We start from the raw sequence: 16,784 nt of genomic DNA on the forward strand, positions 1-16,784 counted from the left end.
AGGTGGGGATATTGGGCAACGGTTGAGAGCCTCCCGGGGGGAGAAATGTGTATTTTCCCCAAAGTTGAGGGGTCTAGATACGATTTTCGCTTAAACTCACATCCAAAAATATAAAAAAAATTAAAAAATGACGTCATTTTTCCCTCTATAAATCCTTCATCAGCTCTCTGTAGAGAATCAGCCTGATCAGATTAACAGATTTTTAGAGGCAAACTTGCTCTGCGTTCTTCTTCTTCTTCTTCTTCTTCATTCAGTTCAGTTCGATTGAAAGATGATCGCGTCGTTCGCTCCTCCTCGCTCCCAATGCCTCGGCCCCTCCTCCTCCTCCTCCTCCTCCGTTGCTGCCGCGGACCCGAGGAGACGACTCCCGAGCACTCGAGCTTCGCTGAATCGCGAACGACGTGCTCCTAAACATCGGCCGCAATCGGCTTCATCGGCTTCCCCCTCCTCGGCGGCGGCGGCGGCGGCGGCGGCGGCGTCATCTTCCCTCTCTTACGGACGGCGCCGGAGGAGGCGGCCCCAGAACGTGGACGGCGACTTCTTCGTAGGTAAGATTTCCCTCACTCGAGTCCCGCGCGCTGCGGTGTCTCATGGTCCGGTGTTCACCAAACGACGATGTTTGCTCTTCGTCGACTTGATCCGTGATTCGTGGAGGGGTGGTGAAGAGCAAGCCAGTAGCATTCGCATCGCGCGGTCTTTCTGAGTCTTTATTTGATGATTTCTTCTCTGATCGTGTCTGCAGATACTACGTGCATAGATTGCGATACTTGCCGCTGGATGGCTCCGGTAATCAGTTGAACTTGTCATCTGATGCCTTGTGCTTGCTTCTGCTTAGAGAATTAGAAATACAGTGGTCTGCTTAGTCCTGTTATGGAAAGACTTCGGGACTTGCCAAATTTGGTTTTTAATCAAACTTTGAGTAGGTCTACAGAATTTATTGAGTCTGGAGGTATATCATTATTGATAGCTGCAGATCAGCTGAAACATCTGGGAGTGTTTTGGCCATTGAATTTTCAGGATTTCCACTCTTGTTTTCATTGTCTTGTACAAAGCACGTTTCCACAAATAGGAAAATGGGACCGAAGATTGTTTTCATGAAGTGAAATTGAAAATATCTTCTCAAACAAAACTCAGCCTATCTTTTCTTCCTTGCACTTCGGATATGTAGCTCGTTCTGCTCCTTTTAATCATATTTCTCTGTTGTATGGTTAATGTCTTATCTTCATCCGTGTACTTATTTATCTCTGCTGCTGGCCATTTATTTCATCAAGGAAATGTGTGCCTCTAGTCTACTATGGTTCTGTATGAGTTCTATAGGCACCTTTCCACTTACAAATTGTCTTTTTATATACTTCCAGCAAATTTTTACGAGGGTTGACGAGATGTCAGCAGTTTTCAAACAGCCAGCCGATAAGGAGGAACGGCTAAAGGCTCTGCAGGTGCATTGCCATATTTCCTTGTCCACTTTTTTGTTAGTTTCATTTTATCAAATTTCTGGCTTTGTGTAGAACCTGTATAATGGAGGTAAAATATGATAAATAGTGTGAGATGTACTCCATGTACATCAGCGCATGGTTGCCAATTGGAAGGGGGTGGCTCTGAGCATCAGTAAACACTGTTGTCAAAGAAAGGGGAAGTAGGAATCTTAATATATTTAGTCCTGCGAGCAATAAGTTGAGGTTTGGAGCTGAGAAACAAAATATCAATCTGTATTGGCGAAAGTGAGTGAACTCGGGGAATGTTTCAAAGCCTTTCTTTTTCCTATATGAAAGATGGGTTTCATGGGTGTCAACAATTCTCCTTTGTAGCAGGCTCTGTATTTGTTTCAGGCATTGAAACTACTCTGTGTGTTCTGAGACAGTTTTCCTTTCTAATTGATGGTTGAGTTCTTTTCTCACTATAGCACAAATTATACACGACTTTGTCCATGCTGAATGTTTTTCATTTTGTACTAATTCTTGGTAATCTCATATGACTTTTGGCTTGTGTGATCCATGTGTAGGCATTGATTTCATGCCCAACAAGTTCAATCCACACAGAAAAGCCAGCTCCGGATGTCTTAGTAGCCCATGAAACTTTTCCAATCCCTATTGATGAGCAAAAGCTGCCGGTATTCTTATCTCATTTACCTTGACGATTGGTGTCATGTGCTCACTAAATTCTATGATTGATGCCTCTACCTTGTTTTGCATATTGTCCTTGTAGCCATGATTCTTCTTGTAGAAAGATGAGGAAAGACAATAGAAGAGACTTGTACTTGATATTCCTGTTTGAAACGAGCCTAATTAGTATAATGCATTTGTCAAACTTTCCAATTGTTGTAAAAACTTAACCTGATGATAGGAGGTGTGGTTTACACTCCCCCCATGTGTAGGCCGAACTTAGGCTTAAGACTAAAGTGTAGAAGTATACAATAGAAGAGGTAAGGGGTCTAAATAAATTTAAATTCAACGCCTCATGCTGTGAAACCATTCAAAATTTTGAGGGATTATGGCCAACTATTCTAAATACTTGAGCAGATAAATGAGGTGTGATTTAACATTTGAATCTCTAGCAACATTGCTACTATCTGTGGTGAAAAGCTGTGTCCTACTAATGGTGAAAGATTCATTGAAGTTCATCTACTGCTCAGTGCTTGTTTGTGCAGACTTGAATTCCCCTTTATCTTCTTCTGGGAGCAAGGACCATTCCATTTATTTCCACATAATCACTGTTTTGTACATGGTCCTCCTAGTTGCTTCTTTATGGCTTATGCAATTTCTAGTTGAAGCATGAATTAAGATTGTTTTGAAAGTTACAACTTACAAAGGTCATGTCCAACCTGAATGAAAAGAAACCCCATATATTCTGAGCTACGTAAATATGTGCATGATCATGTTCACTTGTCTTGTGTATAAAATAGCATAGTGAGGCACTTGTAGCCTTTAATTTCTGTTCTATAATGGGAAATGATTAGTCCTCATAAGCTGGGAAGGATATGCAATCCTTTATAGAACTTTTTTGGGCTATGTATGGTAGTTCTCTAGGGATATGACTTGGTCTTAGCTGAACCTTCATCCAGAGTTTGCTAATGTGTCATTAATTGAAATACTTTCAGGGAGTGTATCACTGCGGGTATCATTCAGAGAAATCTTACGGAGCTTCTTCATACTTGATTGTCCGTGCTGAAGGAAACATTCTTATAGATAGGTATTGTATGCTTGAATGAATCACGGAATTGGTACTTTTGGTCTTACTACTCTAGAAGAGTTTAATGAGAAAATTTGGTCAAGCTATCAATGCACTATGTAGCCTCTCCCTTTTCACTTTATTCTGATTGCCTCGTGTTTAGTGAACTTCCATTACTCTTTTGTCCTGTCACTGCAGCCCCAGGTATACTGAGAGACTTGCACGTAAGATTGAGATGCTTGGTGGTGCACACTCAATGTTTCTAACCCACAAGTATGATGACTGCTCCTGAAAATATATATATTACATGATCTTTATTCTTCAGGACCCAGACCTGAGTTTATTCTGGTTTTGGTGACTAGGGATGATGTCGCAGATCACAAAAAGTGGAGAGAGCGGTTAGGTTGTGACCGGATTTTGCACTCTGAGGATGTAATCATCACTTTTCTTCTGCCTAATTTCCCTTGTGTAAACATATTCTTGTTCTCTTGGTTCCTATAGTTTGTTTCTTAATGACGTTACATATGAGATGTTGAACTTCAATGGGTTAAGTAGTTGAGAAAAGAAGCATGCTCTGTGATGGACAAATGTGGGAATAAGATGACCTATCGAATTTATGTTTGCTGGATACATGGAAGAGTCATATAAAATATTTGTTGGAATGAGTCAAGAATATTGCTACACTCCTCATAAAGGGCCCAAAGTTTTTCAGGTTTAAAACCTATTTGCTAGATTTAATTTTGCGAGAGTTTTGATTCAGAACTGGATTCAACTAACATCTTGAAGGCAATGGGATGCTTCAATGAATGTCATGACATCATGTAATTCTGATTGTAATGATATCTAAGCACCTTAGCTAGAGCATGCGGAATGATGAGATTGATGGCAAGTGTGGTGAAACTAGTACTAAATAGAGCGATATAGATAATATGGTTTTCTTTATTTAAGATTGATGATAAACTTTGATCATCCTGATCTTAACAGCTTGAAGATTCAACTGCTGAGATAGAGATAAAATTAGAAGGAAGGGGGCCCTGGAATCTTGGCCAGGACATAGAGCTTATTCACACCCCAGGACACACGGAAGTAGGTTGCTTAGTCTAATGCTAGTATTCTTCATTTGCAAGTATATCTATGGTCGGAACTTTGCACATTTTTATTCCATCCAGAACTTTAGGACCCAAAGTGTGTGAAAGATTGAACCACGTTGAAGTTCTAAGGTTTATGATGGAGGTCATCATTTTTACAGGGATCAGTTTGCTTGCTGTACAAACCGCTGGAAGTAATATTCACAGGAGATCATTTAATAATGACACCAACTGGATTAAGCATAGTGGAACGGTACAACAGATGTTCAGGTAAGCACTAGTTGAAGTGTGGTCCATGTCCAGGCCTGCATTCTTAATTACCTTCCATGGTACTTCTGGTTCTTGGTGGCTCTTTTGCTCATTGATTATTCATACCAATATAATTTACTTGTAGGGATGTCAGGATGCATGTATTGCTAATATAGGGGGATTTTATTACAATGTATCTTGCTCACATCTTATGAGATTTAGAATTACCTTGCAATCCACCTAAAGTTGTTGTCTTCTGTTTATTGTGTAGCCACATTGTACCATCTCTTGGTGGGACTTGGTCCGGTAACTGTGTCTTTGTACTTCTTAATAGAATGGAATTTGCACCTTTCTACTGTTATCTCTATCTGCAGTGACTTTGTGTTCTCGATGTTTCCTTAAGAGATGGGGGGGTTAGATAAAATGGGGGAGATTCCCATTTCTTGGAGACTCTTAAACAGACGTGTGGGGGGTGCTAGCTTGTTACCCGAAGTAGCAGCAACTTCCCCACCAACCAAGGGAAACTGCAGCTACACGAGTGGTGACGTTCTATAACAATTATGTAACAAATGCCAAATAACAGATGCTTAACTCAAAAGTGGCTTATTTGAAAGAGAGGCAACCTATCGTCAACATTTGTTTGTGTCCTCAAGTGCTTACAGTGTGTGTTTTCTTGCTAATTTCACGAGTTTCTTTTGCAGTTACTGCACAATTAAAAAGTGTTGAGAAGTTGGTTGACTTGGACTTCAGGTGGATAGTACCAGGTTGGTACATTTCCTCACTATTTCTCTTATGATGTTTAGAAATTGCTATGCTCAAGCTATGGTTTAAATGACTCCTGCTGGCAGCTAATTGATTGGTTCAGAATCCATATGCTTTAGGCAAAGAGAAGTTTAAGAAAATGCGTGCACGCGCGATTTGAAGTACATGGACCAAAATGAAAACTTGCCTAAAATACGAGATTGAGATTACATCTTTTCTTTCTAAGCACTAGGAAAGAAACGAGATTGACCATTTAGAAAGGAACTGGTAATAACGACAGGTTGTTAAAAAATTATAGAAGTCTCTGTTCCACTTTGATTTTCAGTTTGACTTCAACTTGCAGGTCACGGTAGGAGGATTGAATTCAAAAGTTCGCTTGAGAAAGATCTGGTTCTGAAAGAATTCGTGCAGCAAAAGTCGAGTCAATTTGCTTATATCTAAGCAAGAGTTTCAATACGGTGGGTATGCCCATGGAGACTTCAACTCGCGAAGCGATGACACCATCAGCAAATGCGTTTACATAGTTTGTGATTGGGAGACTAGTTTGTGTGAATATTAGAGTTGAATGTGAACTCGGAATTCAGTTCACTTGCATGTATTCATGATAACGACATATAACTCATAGAAGGTTGCCCAATTGCTCGGGAGAGTTTCTGTTCTATCTGAAAATAGTTTAATTTTGGTCCTCTCAATATTCCTCTCGCTCATCTGAAGTTTGGTTAGTGGCATTAGCCTGACATTGAGCCTGAAAAGCTGTGTAAAAGATTTTCACCATATCCGGAAGAAAATCGTAGTAAGAAAACAGAAGTTATAGAGAACGATCCCAGTCTTTTGACAGCTTAACTTGTTGATGTTATGATCCTCTGTCGATTCTACAAATTAACAATAATCTCTCTCTCTCTCTCTCTCTCTCTCTCTCTCTCTCAGCGAGGCTTTGATTGACAATAACTCCCCAGAGATTTTCCTTTTCTTTTTCAAATTTGCCCCCTAAAAAACTTCGAAGGTATAAATTTTTTGTACATGTTAAAGGATGAAAATGGATGACCCGTGTCTATGTCCCGCCTCATTATACACCATCTTGAACGGGAGAAATGTTCTCTACAAAAAATGAGAACGGGTCAAAAAGTTGATTTGCGGGGTGAGGACATCTCACAAATTGTCTCACTTTATTAAGAAATAAATATAGTAAAAAAATATCATAATGTGTATACTATTTTATTTGAAAATTGCAATTTGGAAAATATATTTTTTATACGCAGTTTATTGCATTTATTTAATAGGACTGAGAAAGAGATTTGTTTTTTAAAAGTTGGGCTATAGCTTATAATTTTATTCCTTCACTCAAACAATGTAGGACATATTTTGAGATATTCTTATCTACAACTCTTACTTTTACATGTGATACAAGTTTGGAAAGCACCTTAGGGTAATCAATGTGAGACAATATTTTTCATGAATTTCATCTTCCTTATATTTTGAATTAACTAGTTTGTGAAGGCAAAGCAAGTTTTTTTTTGTTTTTTTTTTTTTGGTCGTAAGGCAAAGCAAGTTCAAGTCCACAAATGTAAACCCATTCTTGAATTCTTTAAAGAGTCTTTTGTGTCTAGCACAATATCCCCCGCAAGGTACCATTACTCCATAGTCATTACTCATTTTAAGTGAGCTCAAGATAAGCAATTGATCCCAATTATAGGTATTTCTTATTTAAAATAATTCAATAAATCCCCAATAATGAGGAATTAGTTGAAAATGCCTTTATGAAAGATGTTTGTTGTGTCAGTTTGCTGTTGAACCATTTTAAGTGTATTGGATCACCTCAATGATTGGAGACCAACCCATGTTCCGGCATTGTTTTGGCTGCTAGCTCATGGAAGCTCGATCTTGGATTGTTGAGATCGATCTTTGGTTGTCATGTATCAATATGACGTGGTAATTGGTTGATTCATTGATCATGGTTGATCAATCTTACATCTTTATTAATCAATAATCGGTCATTAATATCAATTCCAATAGCTGCCAATCGCTCTTGCTCACCCTCCAATTGAAATGGCTCATCGAAAAACATGATGTGGATATGAGGACGTGGCTTAAAGCAAAGTGATCTCATATGTAAGCTAGACAAAAATTTACTGATCTCAAGCGGGAATAGCATGAAGGAGGAGCTGTATGCTAAGGACGTGAAGCTGGTAATTTAATTGAAAACGCAGTGAAACTATAGTGACCTGATTTGTAATTTCACAAACAAGATGACCTTTATACGAAAGTAGGAATGGCAGGCCACATCCTCGCCAGACGCCATAAAGATATGGTAGGCAAGAAAATATTGCGTAGGCCTCCTCTCCACGTCACCATGAGGATCGAACCACTCAGTGGGCGACACGTGGCGCAACGTGTCGTCTTTGGGTCCCGCTCTCTTTCTTTCCGTTGGAGACATCTGCAGCGTCTTCATTCTTCCTTTATTTCAAATGTCAATCGCTCTGTGTCCTCCAAGGAACTACCGAGGCCGACTCTCACTTTCTCCAGCACTTCCGCCTCCCCCAAGAGCACCGCCGGTCGCAACTGCCGGTTCCCGATCTCAGATCCGCCTCTGCCGCCGCCTCCCCCGAGAACCCCACCGTTCGCAGCCGCTGGGTCCCGAGCTCCCTCCACCTCTGGTTTATCTTCACTGAGGTTGAGTCTGTAGTTCGTTTGATGAGATTTTTGTTTGTCACGAAAAAGTCCTTATTTTAAACTGTCCATCTTGCTGCTGAGGCGTCCATCTTGTTGCCGAGACGTTAAGAATGGAATGGAACAAAATATAATGGAGTTTCTGCAGCTTCAGTGAAACTATCTTCACTAGTCTTGATGTTTCTGTATATTCTTACTCTCTTTCTTTCCCGACATTCCGGTCGAAATTAATATTATGATTTAAAGTTGAGTGATGCTTTTCTTTTGATGTTTTTAGCTGATTTGTGGATCTACAATAGGCCAATTCGTGAACTCAACAAGCTGTTTTCCTCCTTTGTTACTGGTGGTGACTCGTTCCGCCGGTCGCTGCATCTGTGCTCGGGAATCCTCCGTCCGTTGAGACGATTAGTTGAGCATCATCAGTAAGTTTACATTGTCCGTTCTGTTATAAGTTCGTTTCTTTTGTTTATTTTCACGAAGATCGGACGATCAGTTTTGCAGTAGATGGCTTGTTACATGTACTGATATTGTGAGTTTATACACCCGTGATGGTTCTGCCGTTTTCGCTTGATAGGTCTTCTTCGTTGGGGCAAGAGTTGCCAGCTAAGGGAAAGTTGGACGAACAATCTCAGGCCCGATAAAAAACGTGGCCCTTTTACTCCCGCGAAGGAGAATTAGTCATTTAGCTTCATGGAATACTCGGTAGCAGGCACCTATCTTACGCTCTCCGAGACTCCTGCCTGGTGCTTAGGCTGAATAACCAAACTCATTGGATTAGGTTGGCCTAGTGGAGTAGAGACGATAAAACCTCTGCTTGCTTTTGGATCGCGAATAGCTAATAGAATGGAAAGTACCCTTCTGGAGATATGTCAGTTACTGTTGTTTTATGGCTCTTGACCTTTGAAGTCTTGGAAGGTCGATAGTGGTTTGGCTCTCGAACATTTTGTTCTGCCTAAGCAAGTTGATGATCGGTACTTATCATCTAACGAGATGCAAATTTGGTGAAGAAATGGCCCAGAATAATGACACTGTCCAAGATGAGCAAATAATGTAGCTTCTGCTGTGAATTCTTAAGCTTGTGAAGGATGACACTGTCCAAGATGAGCAAATAATGTAGCTTCTGCTATGAATTCTTAAGCTTGTGAAGGATGTGTTTGAATTCCAGGTAGCATCACAAAGATGCATTCTTCAACTCTTGCTTGGCTGTTTATTTGTCCATACTAATTGTGGCTTTTGTTTGAAAGACGAGTGTCACTTAAGGATTTGCAATCGAACCTTCAGATAATTAAGCATGTCATAACTGACTGTGAGGAACTTGATCTTCAAAAGAGATACTTGTTTTCTGCAATTTATTTCATATACCCTCTATCAAGCTGACCAGTTTCTTCTGGTCAAAATCTATTATGATTAAGCAAGTCACAACACGTCATTCAAGATGTCTTGATTTGCAGATTAAGAAGCGCTCGCCTCTGCCTCAGCCACATGAGCTCCACCGGCGGCATTGAACCTGATTATTGCCAAGACTATTGCTTAATTCGATGTTTTAAAGTCAGCAGTCAGTTAATTCGCATGCACAACGTTATCCAATAGCTAAATCACAGGTAATTCCAAACTCATACTGTATGAACGATATTTGCTTTCTCAAGAAATGGATGTGATGTTAGTTTTCTTGTAAACGCACTATGTGAAATATTTTTTGTTCCTTACTTGCTGTGTAAAAATGTCCATTTAGCACATGTAACCCTGATTTGGAAAAAATCCTGAGTTTACATTAGATATGGTTTTTGCAAGTGAAGTTGAATATATCATAAATATGTTGCCACGTAATAGGCAAATGATTTGAACTAAAGAAAGCTAAGATTATTATAAAAAAATGATCAAGGAGAAATAATTCAATGGATTTTTGTATGTAATTGTGAGGGGTATTTTGTCAACTCATTTGATCAAGAGAACTTTAAGTTAAATGTAAATGTCCTACTTTGATTAGATTTAAGGTTGAAAATGGCACTTATGAAGTCATAGAGTATGGTCTCGAGCATGATCATGAATTTTTATCAGAACGTCAAAAGCACTTGATAAAATGTGGAAGAATGATTTTTGATGCTTGCAAGCATGTTTTAGACGATATGGCTAAAGCTAGCATTGGGGTCAGGGCATATAAGTTCTTGGCAAATGAAAGAGAAGGAAGCCAAAACTTGGCTTTCATCTTGCGCAATTGTTAAAAAATTTTGTAGACTAAAAGATCAAATCATGTAAGTAGGGAAGATTGTCAACATTCTCTAAATCATTTTCATTGCATGCAAATGCAATATTTAATGTCTTTGTATGTTGTACGAATAGATGAAGACGAGATTGCAAATTCATTTACTTGGTTATTTGATATTCTTTTAAAGTCTAGGAAATAAGGCTTTAAAAACCATTTTCACCAATCAGGATCAATTCGAATTGTGTTTCCAAATACTCAACATCATTTATACACTTGGCACACTAAGGAAAGTGCCAATTAAAACATTACATATTTTTACCACAAACTAAGATTCAAGAATAAATATTTATAAAAAAATTTATGTATAAAATGCAAATAAAATGATGAATTTGAATATACTTGAAGTAAAAATGAAAGAGGAGTGAGGGACTGAAAATAGCAATTGGGTAGAGAGGTTATACAACTTTGAGACATTAATAGAGTTCGTCTTTTAATCAAGATATTGTTTTCTTGTGGGATAAGATTAAGACAAATGAGGGAGAGCTCTAATAATGTCTTTCAACAAATGTCAACTAAGACATTGTTGTTCAAGATTATGAAGAACAATTAAAATATATGAGAGAAATTAAAAATCAAGATGATTATATTTCTCGTGAGAAGTCTAAATTGCAAATTTAGAATATTGGAATATTGACACATGTCACTTTGGTGCATACTCGTGCTACTTTTAAAAGGTTTAATGAAGACTTTTTTCAAAGTATTTTCGAATGGATTTCAAGTATTGCTTTCTAAAGGTTGGTTAATTAAACATTTTAAAAATGGCACAAGTATACATCGAAGCAACATGCATCAATATTTCATCATTTAAAATCTATAATTTGGGCTTCCCACGAGAATTATAATCATTTTGACTTTCAATCTCTCTCATATATTTCGGTTGTTTTTCGTAGTGTTGGACAAATTGTAAAAGGGTCACTATCTTAGTTGATATTTGTTAGAAGATATTGTTAGTGCTGTTGCTCTTTTGACTTAATCTTATACCACAAGAAAAAATATCACGATCAAAAGCGGAACTCCATTTATGACTTGATCTCTTATAACTTTGAAGCCAACTATTATTCTCAGTACCCCACTCTTCTTTCATTTCTCTTCAAGTATATTTGAATTTATACTCTGATTTGCATCCATGCATAAATTCTAAGAAATATTTATCCTTAAATGCCAACTTGTGGTGAATGTATATAATGTTTTGATTGGCATTTTTCATAATATGCCATATGCATAAATGGCGTTGAGTACTTGGAAACATTATTCAAATTTTCTTTTGCCATGGCTTGGTTTTGATTGATAAAAATGGTTTTTGGAGCTTTATTTCCTATAGACTTAAAAAAACACCTCAAATAACCATGTAATTTTTTTTTTTTATAATTTCATCCAAAGAAAACGCACAACCAAAAAAGTATTATTCCAATTGTGATTAACTCTCACAAAAGTGCACACTTTACTTGTTAGTATGATATGTGGTATAAAAAGCATTGCATCATCAATATAGTCATAATCAAATTTAGACAAATGATCTTTCTTAAATAGATTTATCAATATACTATTTTGATCTACTCATACAACATTGAAAAAATATTGCCTTTATATGCAATGAAAATGATTCAAAAGATTTTAACAATCTCTCCTACTTATATGATTTGATCTTTCAACTTGTAAAAGATTTTGACAATCACACAAGATAAAACCAAGTTTCAGCTGAATATTAGTTTTCCAAGAACAATAGAAGATTTGCTAGCCAGATCTAAAACTTCACACCTCAATAATCTTTCACAAACCGTGGATGTTTCTTAGGCCAAGTGGAAATCTTCAAGGAACTTCAGAGCAAGACGGACTAATCCAAAATGGAGATGTGTATAGCCTTGAGAATGCCATTGTTAGATAAGTTTAGGAGGGAAATGAAGATTAACAAAGTGTTCTTGGTGAATAGTAGGAATAGGATGCTAGTCAAAATGAGGTTGAACTTCTTTAGAAGTATGTGTTGCAATCGGTGGCATAGGGAGCTATAGAAATCAATAGAAATAAAACGAGGAACAATAAAATGACACGATAAATTTACGTAGTTTAGTTCGAATATTGGAACCTACGTCCATGGGAAGAGCCAACAAATAATCAACTATAAATCAAAGAATTACAGAGCTAAACATGCTCACACACTCAAAGTATTTCCTAGTACTAGTGTATATCCAATACCCATAGTATTTATCAACTCAAATCGATGAACCCAACTCACACACAAATCTCTCAGAGCTTTCACATCTTAGACTCTTGAGTTTTTACTTCTTGCTTGCTACATTATGGCCTCCAATGTCCTCCTTTTATACAAGTACAAGGAGGGAACAAGACAAATGTGGACTCCAAAAATGTCAACGGCGGCACCCCCTTCTAAAACCATTTGCGCACATGCAATTAATGATGGCATGTGTGCATGACCATCATGCATCGACAGCAGACAATTGAGCATCTATTATAGTTTGTTGCTCATCAGTCATGATGATGAGAAGTTCGTCCCACTAGTTGTGGTACTTAATCAAAGAAGAATGATCTTAGCACGGTATCAATAGTAATATGGCTATGATACCAAAAGGAATAGACTTAAGAGCGGTCGAAAAATATGTTATCCCCAACTAACAAGCACCACAAACCATCTCTTTGAGGGAACTTTTAGTTATATTTGGACCTTTGTGTTTCAGATTTTCTTATCCATAGGTTCCACAATGTGGCAAGTGGAGAGTAGATTAAAAACATACCTTCTTTCCAAGCTAAAAATAAAGTTCTAATAGGGAAAAAATCATTCTAGGGAAAAAGAAAATAGATTTAGAAAGCCATGTGAGGTATTACAATGTGATTTTATTTAGGAAAGACTAGTGTTATTTGGTGAGCTGTTTAAGCTATCTCCGTCCTTTGCTTTGTGAAAAAGCATGATAAGACTGTTAAAATCTTCCACTGTGACAAAAGCTGATCAGCAATAAGGTCATCAAGAATTCCTTGGATTGTTGATGAAGATGGATCATGTGTTCTTCTTTTCTTAAGGGAGAGGACTAGTCTATTTGAGGCTATGACCAATAGGATCAATTTTCAAAGATAGTGGAAGTTAGCTGCAAATCTATGGAGATGGACTCAAATGAGTATAGTTTAAACCTTTACGAGCTTGGAGATTAGTTTTTTAGGAACAATTGAATATTTGCCGACCAGATCCAAACTTCACACTTTAATCATCTTTCAAAGACCATGGATGTTTCTTAGGTAAAGTGAAGATCTTCACAAGACTCTAGCAAAGGTTGATGTCTCTACTTTCAAACCTCAACTGGGTTGAATGACAATTTTAGACAACTCCTCAAGAATATGAGGAACTTCCCAAAGTTTTGTGCCAACACAAAAATGTGATTCCTTCAGACATTTGGCGAAAATATAACACTATCTAGCAACCCACTAATCTAAAATTTCCTAAGGTAAGCCACCAAATTCATCAAGCTTTGAGAGAATACCATGGATGGGAACTCAATTCCAACCTTGATGAAGCACTCGATCCCTCCTGTGACATCCCGGTTTTTCTCAGTTTCATTTTCAGCTAATTGAGTCGGGCAATTCATCTGTGCATGTGGTTCGTCTCTCGGAGTTGGCCACTCACGAGGAAACTAGTCTATTGAGTGAAGTAATTAAGGAATTTTATCGGGTCAAACTTGGGGACTGATCACCCTCGGGTTGAATGCAAGAAAATTTCCCCAAAAGCTACTATGTGGATTAGGCGCGCTAAAATTGCACCAGATTGAATTTAATCGTGGAAATTGAGATTTGAATTTAGAAGTTGGAAGCCGGTCATGTCACATATCTTATTAGGAGCATAGGATAATTTTTATGGATTTTAATTTGGACTCAATTAGAAGAGAATTGATGGAAATTGAAGTAATTGAATGTACAAGAACTTGGACCCGTGGAAAAAAATGAAGGTGAACCTATTGGAAGATGTTATGGAGGATTTGAATTAGTGGAGAATGACATCGGCAGTGATGTCATGGTGGAGGCCAAATTCAAGGAGAGCTTGACAAGTGTCACAAACCAATTGGCTCACCAAAAGTGGGCATGTCACTTCCCCTTGTCTCCATCATCTTCAAGCTTGAGAGGAGAGAGATTGGGAGGGAAACCGAAGGAGAGAACCAGCGGAAACCGCCCCCCTTCCGTCAGCCTTCGCCGCTTGACCGTCGCCACCGCTCGCCTTCGTCGTCACCTTCACCGTCGCACGCCGTCGCCGTCGCCGCTCGTCCGCGTGCGAAGCCTCGTGCGCGCTCGTCATGTCCCCGTCACACCGTCGTCTCTTCGTCCGCTGCTGGTCACCGTCCGCCGAAGCTCTCGTCGCCGCCATTCCTCCGCCCGAGCTACCGCCGGTTCTTGCTCAAGCTACCGCCGGTCTTTCTCCGTTGTTTCTCCGTCCGTTCAGCCGCCGTTCCGCCACCCCTTTCAAGCTCGGTTAGTTGCTGGAAAAACCAGCAAGAACCAGCTCCTTTTTAAGCTCGGTTTGGCTCCCTATTAGTCCTCATTTGGTGTTGATCCGTGTAGGTTTGTCGTCGGCGTCGTCGTGCTCTTCGCCGAGACCCGTCGGAAAGCGCTTCCGTGAGTTTACCTCACTAATCCGCGATTAGCGAGATAATGATGCCCTAAGTATGTTTAGCTTAAGTTGATTGAGATTAGGTGGATAGATTGGCTTAATTAGTTGTGGATTATATTAAGGTGATTAATTAAGGTAAAGTGTGTTTAGTTTAATGGTTAAGTATGTTTATTTTTAAAATAAACCTTGATGTGACTTAAAGGATTTTATTTATGATTTAAATAAATGCTTCGAAATTGTTGGATTATTTAATAATATATCTTATTCCGAAACTCATTAAAATATTATTTATATAAAAAAAAAAACTCGAAAATTTATTTTGACCCTAGTTGCTCGAATTTCGTGCCGATCATTCTTTGTGCTAGTAGAATTTGAAATTGATGATTGGTCGTGATGAATTGAGTGTGATTGCGATTTATGAGGATTCTTTAGAAAACCCTAAGTGTGGAAATTGATGGGAGATTAGCCGTGATGGACCACCTAGGAAAGGTCGTGCCCAGTGAGGCCGTGATGAACCACCTAGGAAAGGTTGTGCCTAGTGAGGCCGTGATGGATCACCTATGAGAGGTCGTGCCTAATAGGGCTGTGATGAACCACCTATGAGAGGTCGTGCCCAGTGAGGCCGTGATGTACCACCTAGGAGAGGTCGTGCCCAGTGAGGCCGTGATTGACCACCTATTAGAGGTCGTGCCCAGTGAGGCCGTGATGGACCACCTAATTAAAGGTCGTGCCGAGTGGGGCCGTGATTGCCACTGTTTGTTAAACCTTCCTATAGGGCCGGGATTGAGAGCAATGATTGATTTGCTAGAATGACATGTAATCGGCCGAGTCGATTGATCGCTGAGATTGTGCCATGGTTGGTTGGTTATCATAATTGTACGTGGTTGAATTATATAAATTGTGCTAACCTGTAGATGAGGGCTAAGCCGAGGTAAGTCTTCTTGATGTTGTGGCTAAGCTACTTGGGCGTATTTACTTTCTAATAGGGGTTTAGGAGGGGTGAACTTGCTGAGACAAAGTCTCATCCCTTTGGGAAAAACATTACAGGGCCGTAGATGGCGGGACCCCCGAGAAGAATGGCCTCCCGGTGCGGATCATCGAGCGGAGTGCGCGGCGCCCCGATCCCGGGAGCCATTGGGTCTATGAGCGATCGGGGCTGCGTGTGGATCCAGAGACCGAAGATGTTAGGGTGCCCCATAGGTATAGGGCTTGGTTCCGTTTTGGGGCCAATGGTTTTAGGATTGGTCCGCTGACGGTTTGACATTCCCCCGGTTTGTGATGGATGCTCTTCTAGGAGAGGGTGTGGGTGACCTTCCCGATGGTAGGGTGGACAACCCATCATCTCTCGGACCTGCGCCGTCGGGCGTGGAGGATGTGGGATCGTCGAACGAGTCCAATTAGTAGTTACAGGACCGTTCTTCTTTTTGGTGGGCTGATCCTTGTTGTGTAGGCCAACCCTCTTTTGATGCACATAGACTCTGACCCATTTTTGGTGCATAGGCCCTGGATCCGATTGATGTATGTAAGCCCTGGATTGTTGATGATATATGAAAGTATGTTGTTTGATTTTGAGTTGATGTTCCCGCTTGTCCTATCCCGTATGCTTTTGTAAGGGGTTTCTTAGTACGTTCCGCATTGCGCGCCTAACATTAAAAAGTAAATTGGACTCGTTCGACGATCCCACATCCTCCACGTCCGACGGCGCAGGGTCCGAGATGATGGGTTGTCCACCCTACCATCGGAAGGTCACCACACCCTCTCCTAGAAGAGCATCCATCACAACCAGGGAATGTCAAAACCGCTGCGGACCAATCCTAAAACCATTGGCCCCAAAACTAACCAAGCCCTATACCTATGGGGCACCCTAACATCTTCGATCTCCTGGATCCACACGGTAGCCCCGATCGGCTCATAGACCCAATGGCTCCCAGATCGGGGCGCCGCGCACTCGCTCGATGATCCGCACCGGGAGGCCATT

The 16,784-nt window shown here is 39.8% G+C and overlaps 1 protein-coding gene and 1 long non-coding RNA gene across 3 annotated transcripts in view; both read left to right on the plus strand.

Moving 5' to 3' along the window:
• The first annotated feature begins 174 nt into the window (after positions 1-174).
• LOC104421576 overlaps positions 175-16,784 on the plus strand; it is a 28,529-nt gene continuing 11,919 nt past the window's right edge. Inside the window, exons 1-11 of one of the 2 annotated variants that reach the window (XM_010035986.3) lie at positions 175-548; positions 743-786; positions 1,359-1,439; positions 2,003-2,110; positions 3,098-3,189; positions 3,367-3,441; positions 3,531-3,600; positions 4,153-4,254; positions 4,418-4,526; positions 5,207-5,269; positions 5,611-6,110. In XM_010035986.3, coding sequence (XP_010034288.3) covers positions 272-548; positions 743-786; positions 1,359-1,439; positions 2,003-2,110; positions 3,098-3,189; positions 3,367-3,441; positions 3,531-3,600; positions 4,153-4,254; positions 4,418-4,526; positions 5,207-5,269; positions 5,611-5,708 — 1,119 coding nt within the window. In that variant the 5' untranslated portion in view covers positions 175-271 and the 3' untranslated portion in view covers positions 5,709-6,110. Of the gene's footprint in view, positions 549-742; positions 787-1,358; positions 1,440-2,002; positions 2,111-3,097; positions 3,190-3,366; positions 3,442-3,530; positions 3,601-4,152; positions 4,255-4,417; positions 4,527-5,206; positions 5,270-5,610; positions 6,111-16,784 lie in introns of those variants that run through there. The other variant, XM_039303995.1, reaches the window with a different exon arrangement.
• LOC104421577 lies at positions 7,757-10,582 on the plus strand. The gene is made up of 4 exons (XR_721039.3): positions 7,757-7,937; positions 8,212-8,356; positions 8,509-9,099; positions 9,386-10,582. It is a non-coding gene; the product is annotated as an uncharacterized LOC104421577 (long non-coding RNA).

Source organism: Eucalyptus grandis, chromosome 10 (genome assembly GCF_016545825.1).
Source record: "Eucalyptus grandis isolate ANBG69807.140 chromosome 10, ASM1654582v1, whole genome shotgun sequence".
In the NCBI taxonomy this organism is placed as follows: domain Eukaryota; kingdom Viridiplantae; phylum Streptophyta; class Magnoliopsida; order Myrtales; family Myrtaceae; genus Eucalyptus; species Eucalyptus grandis.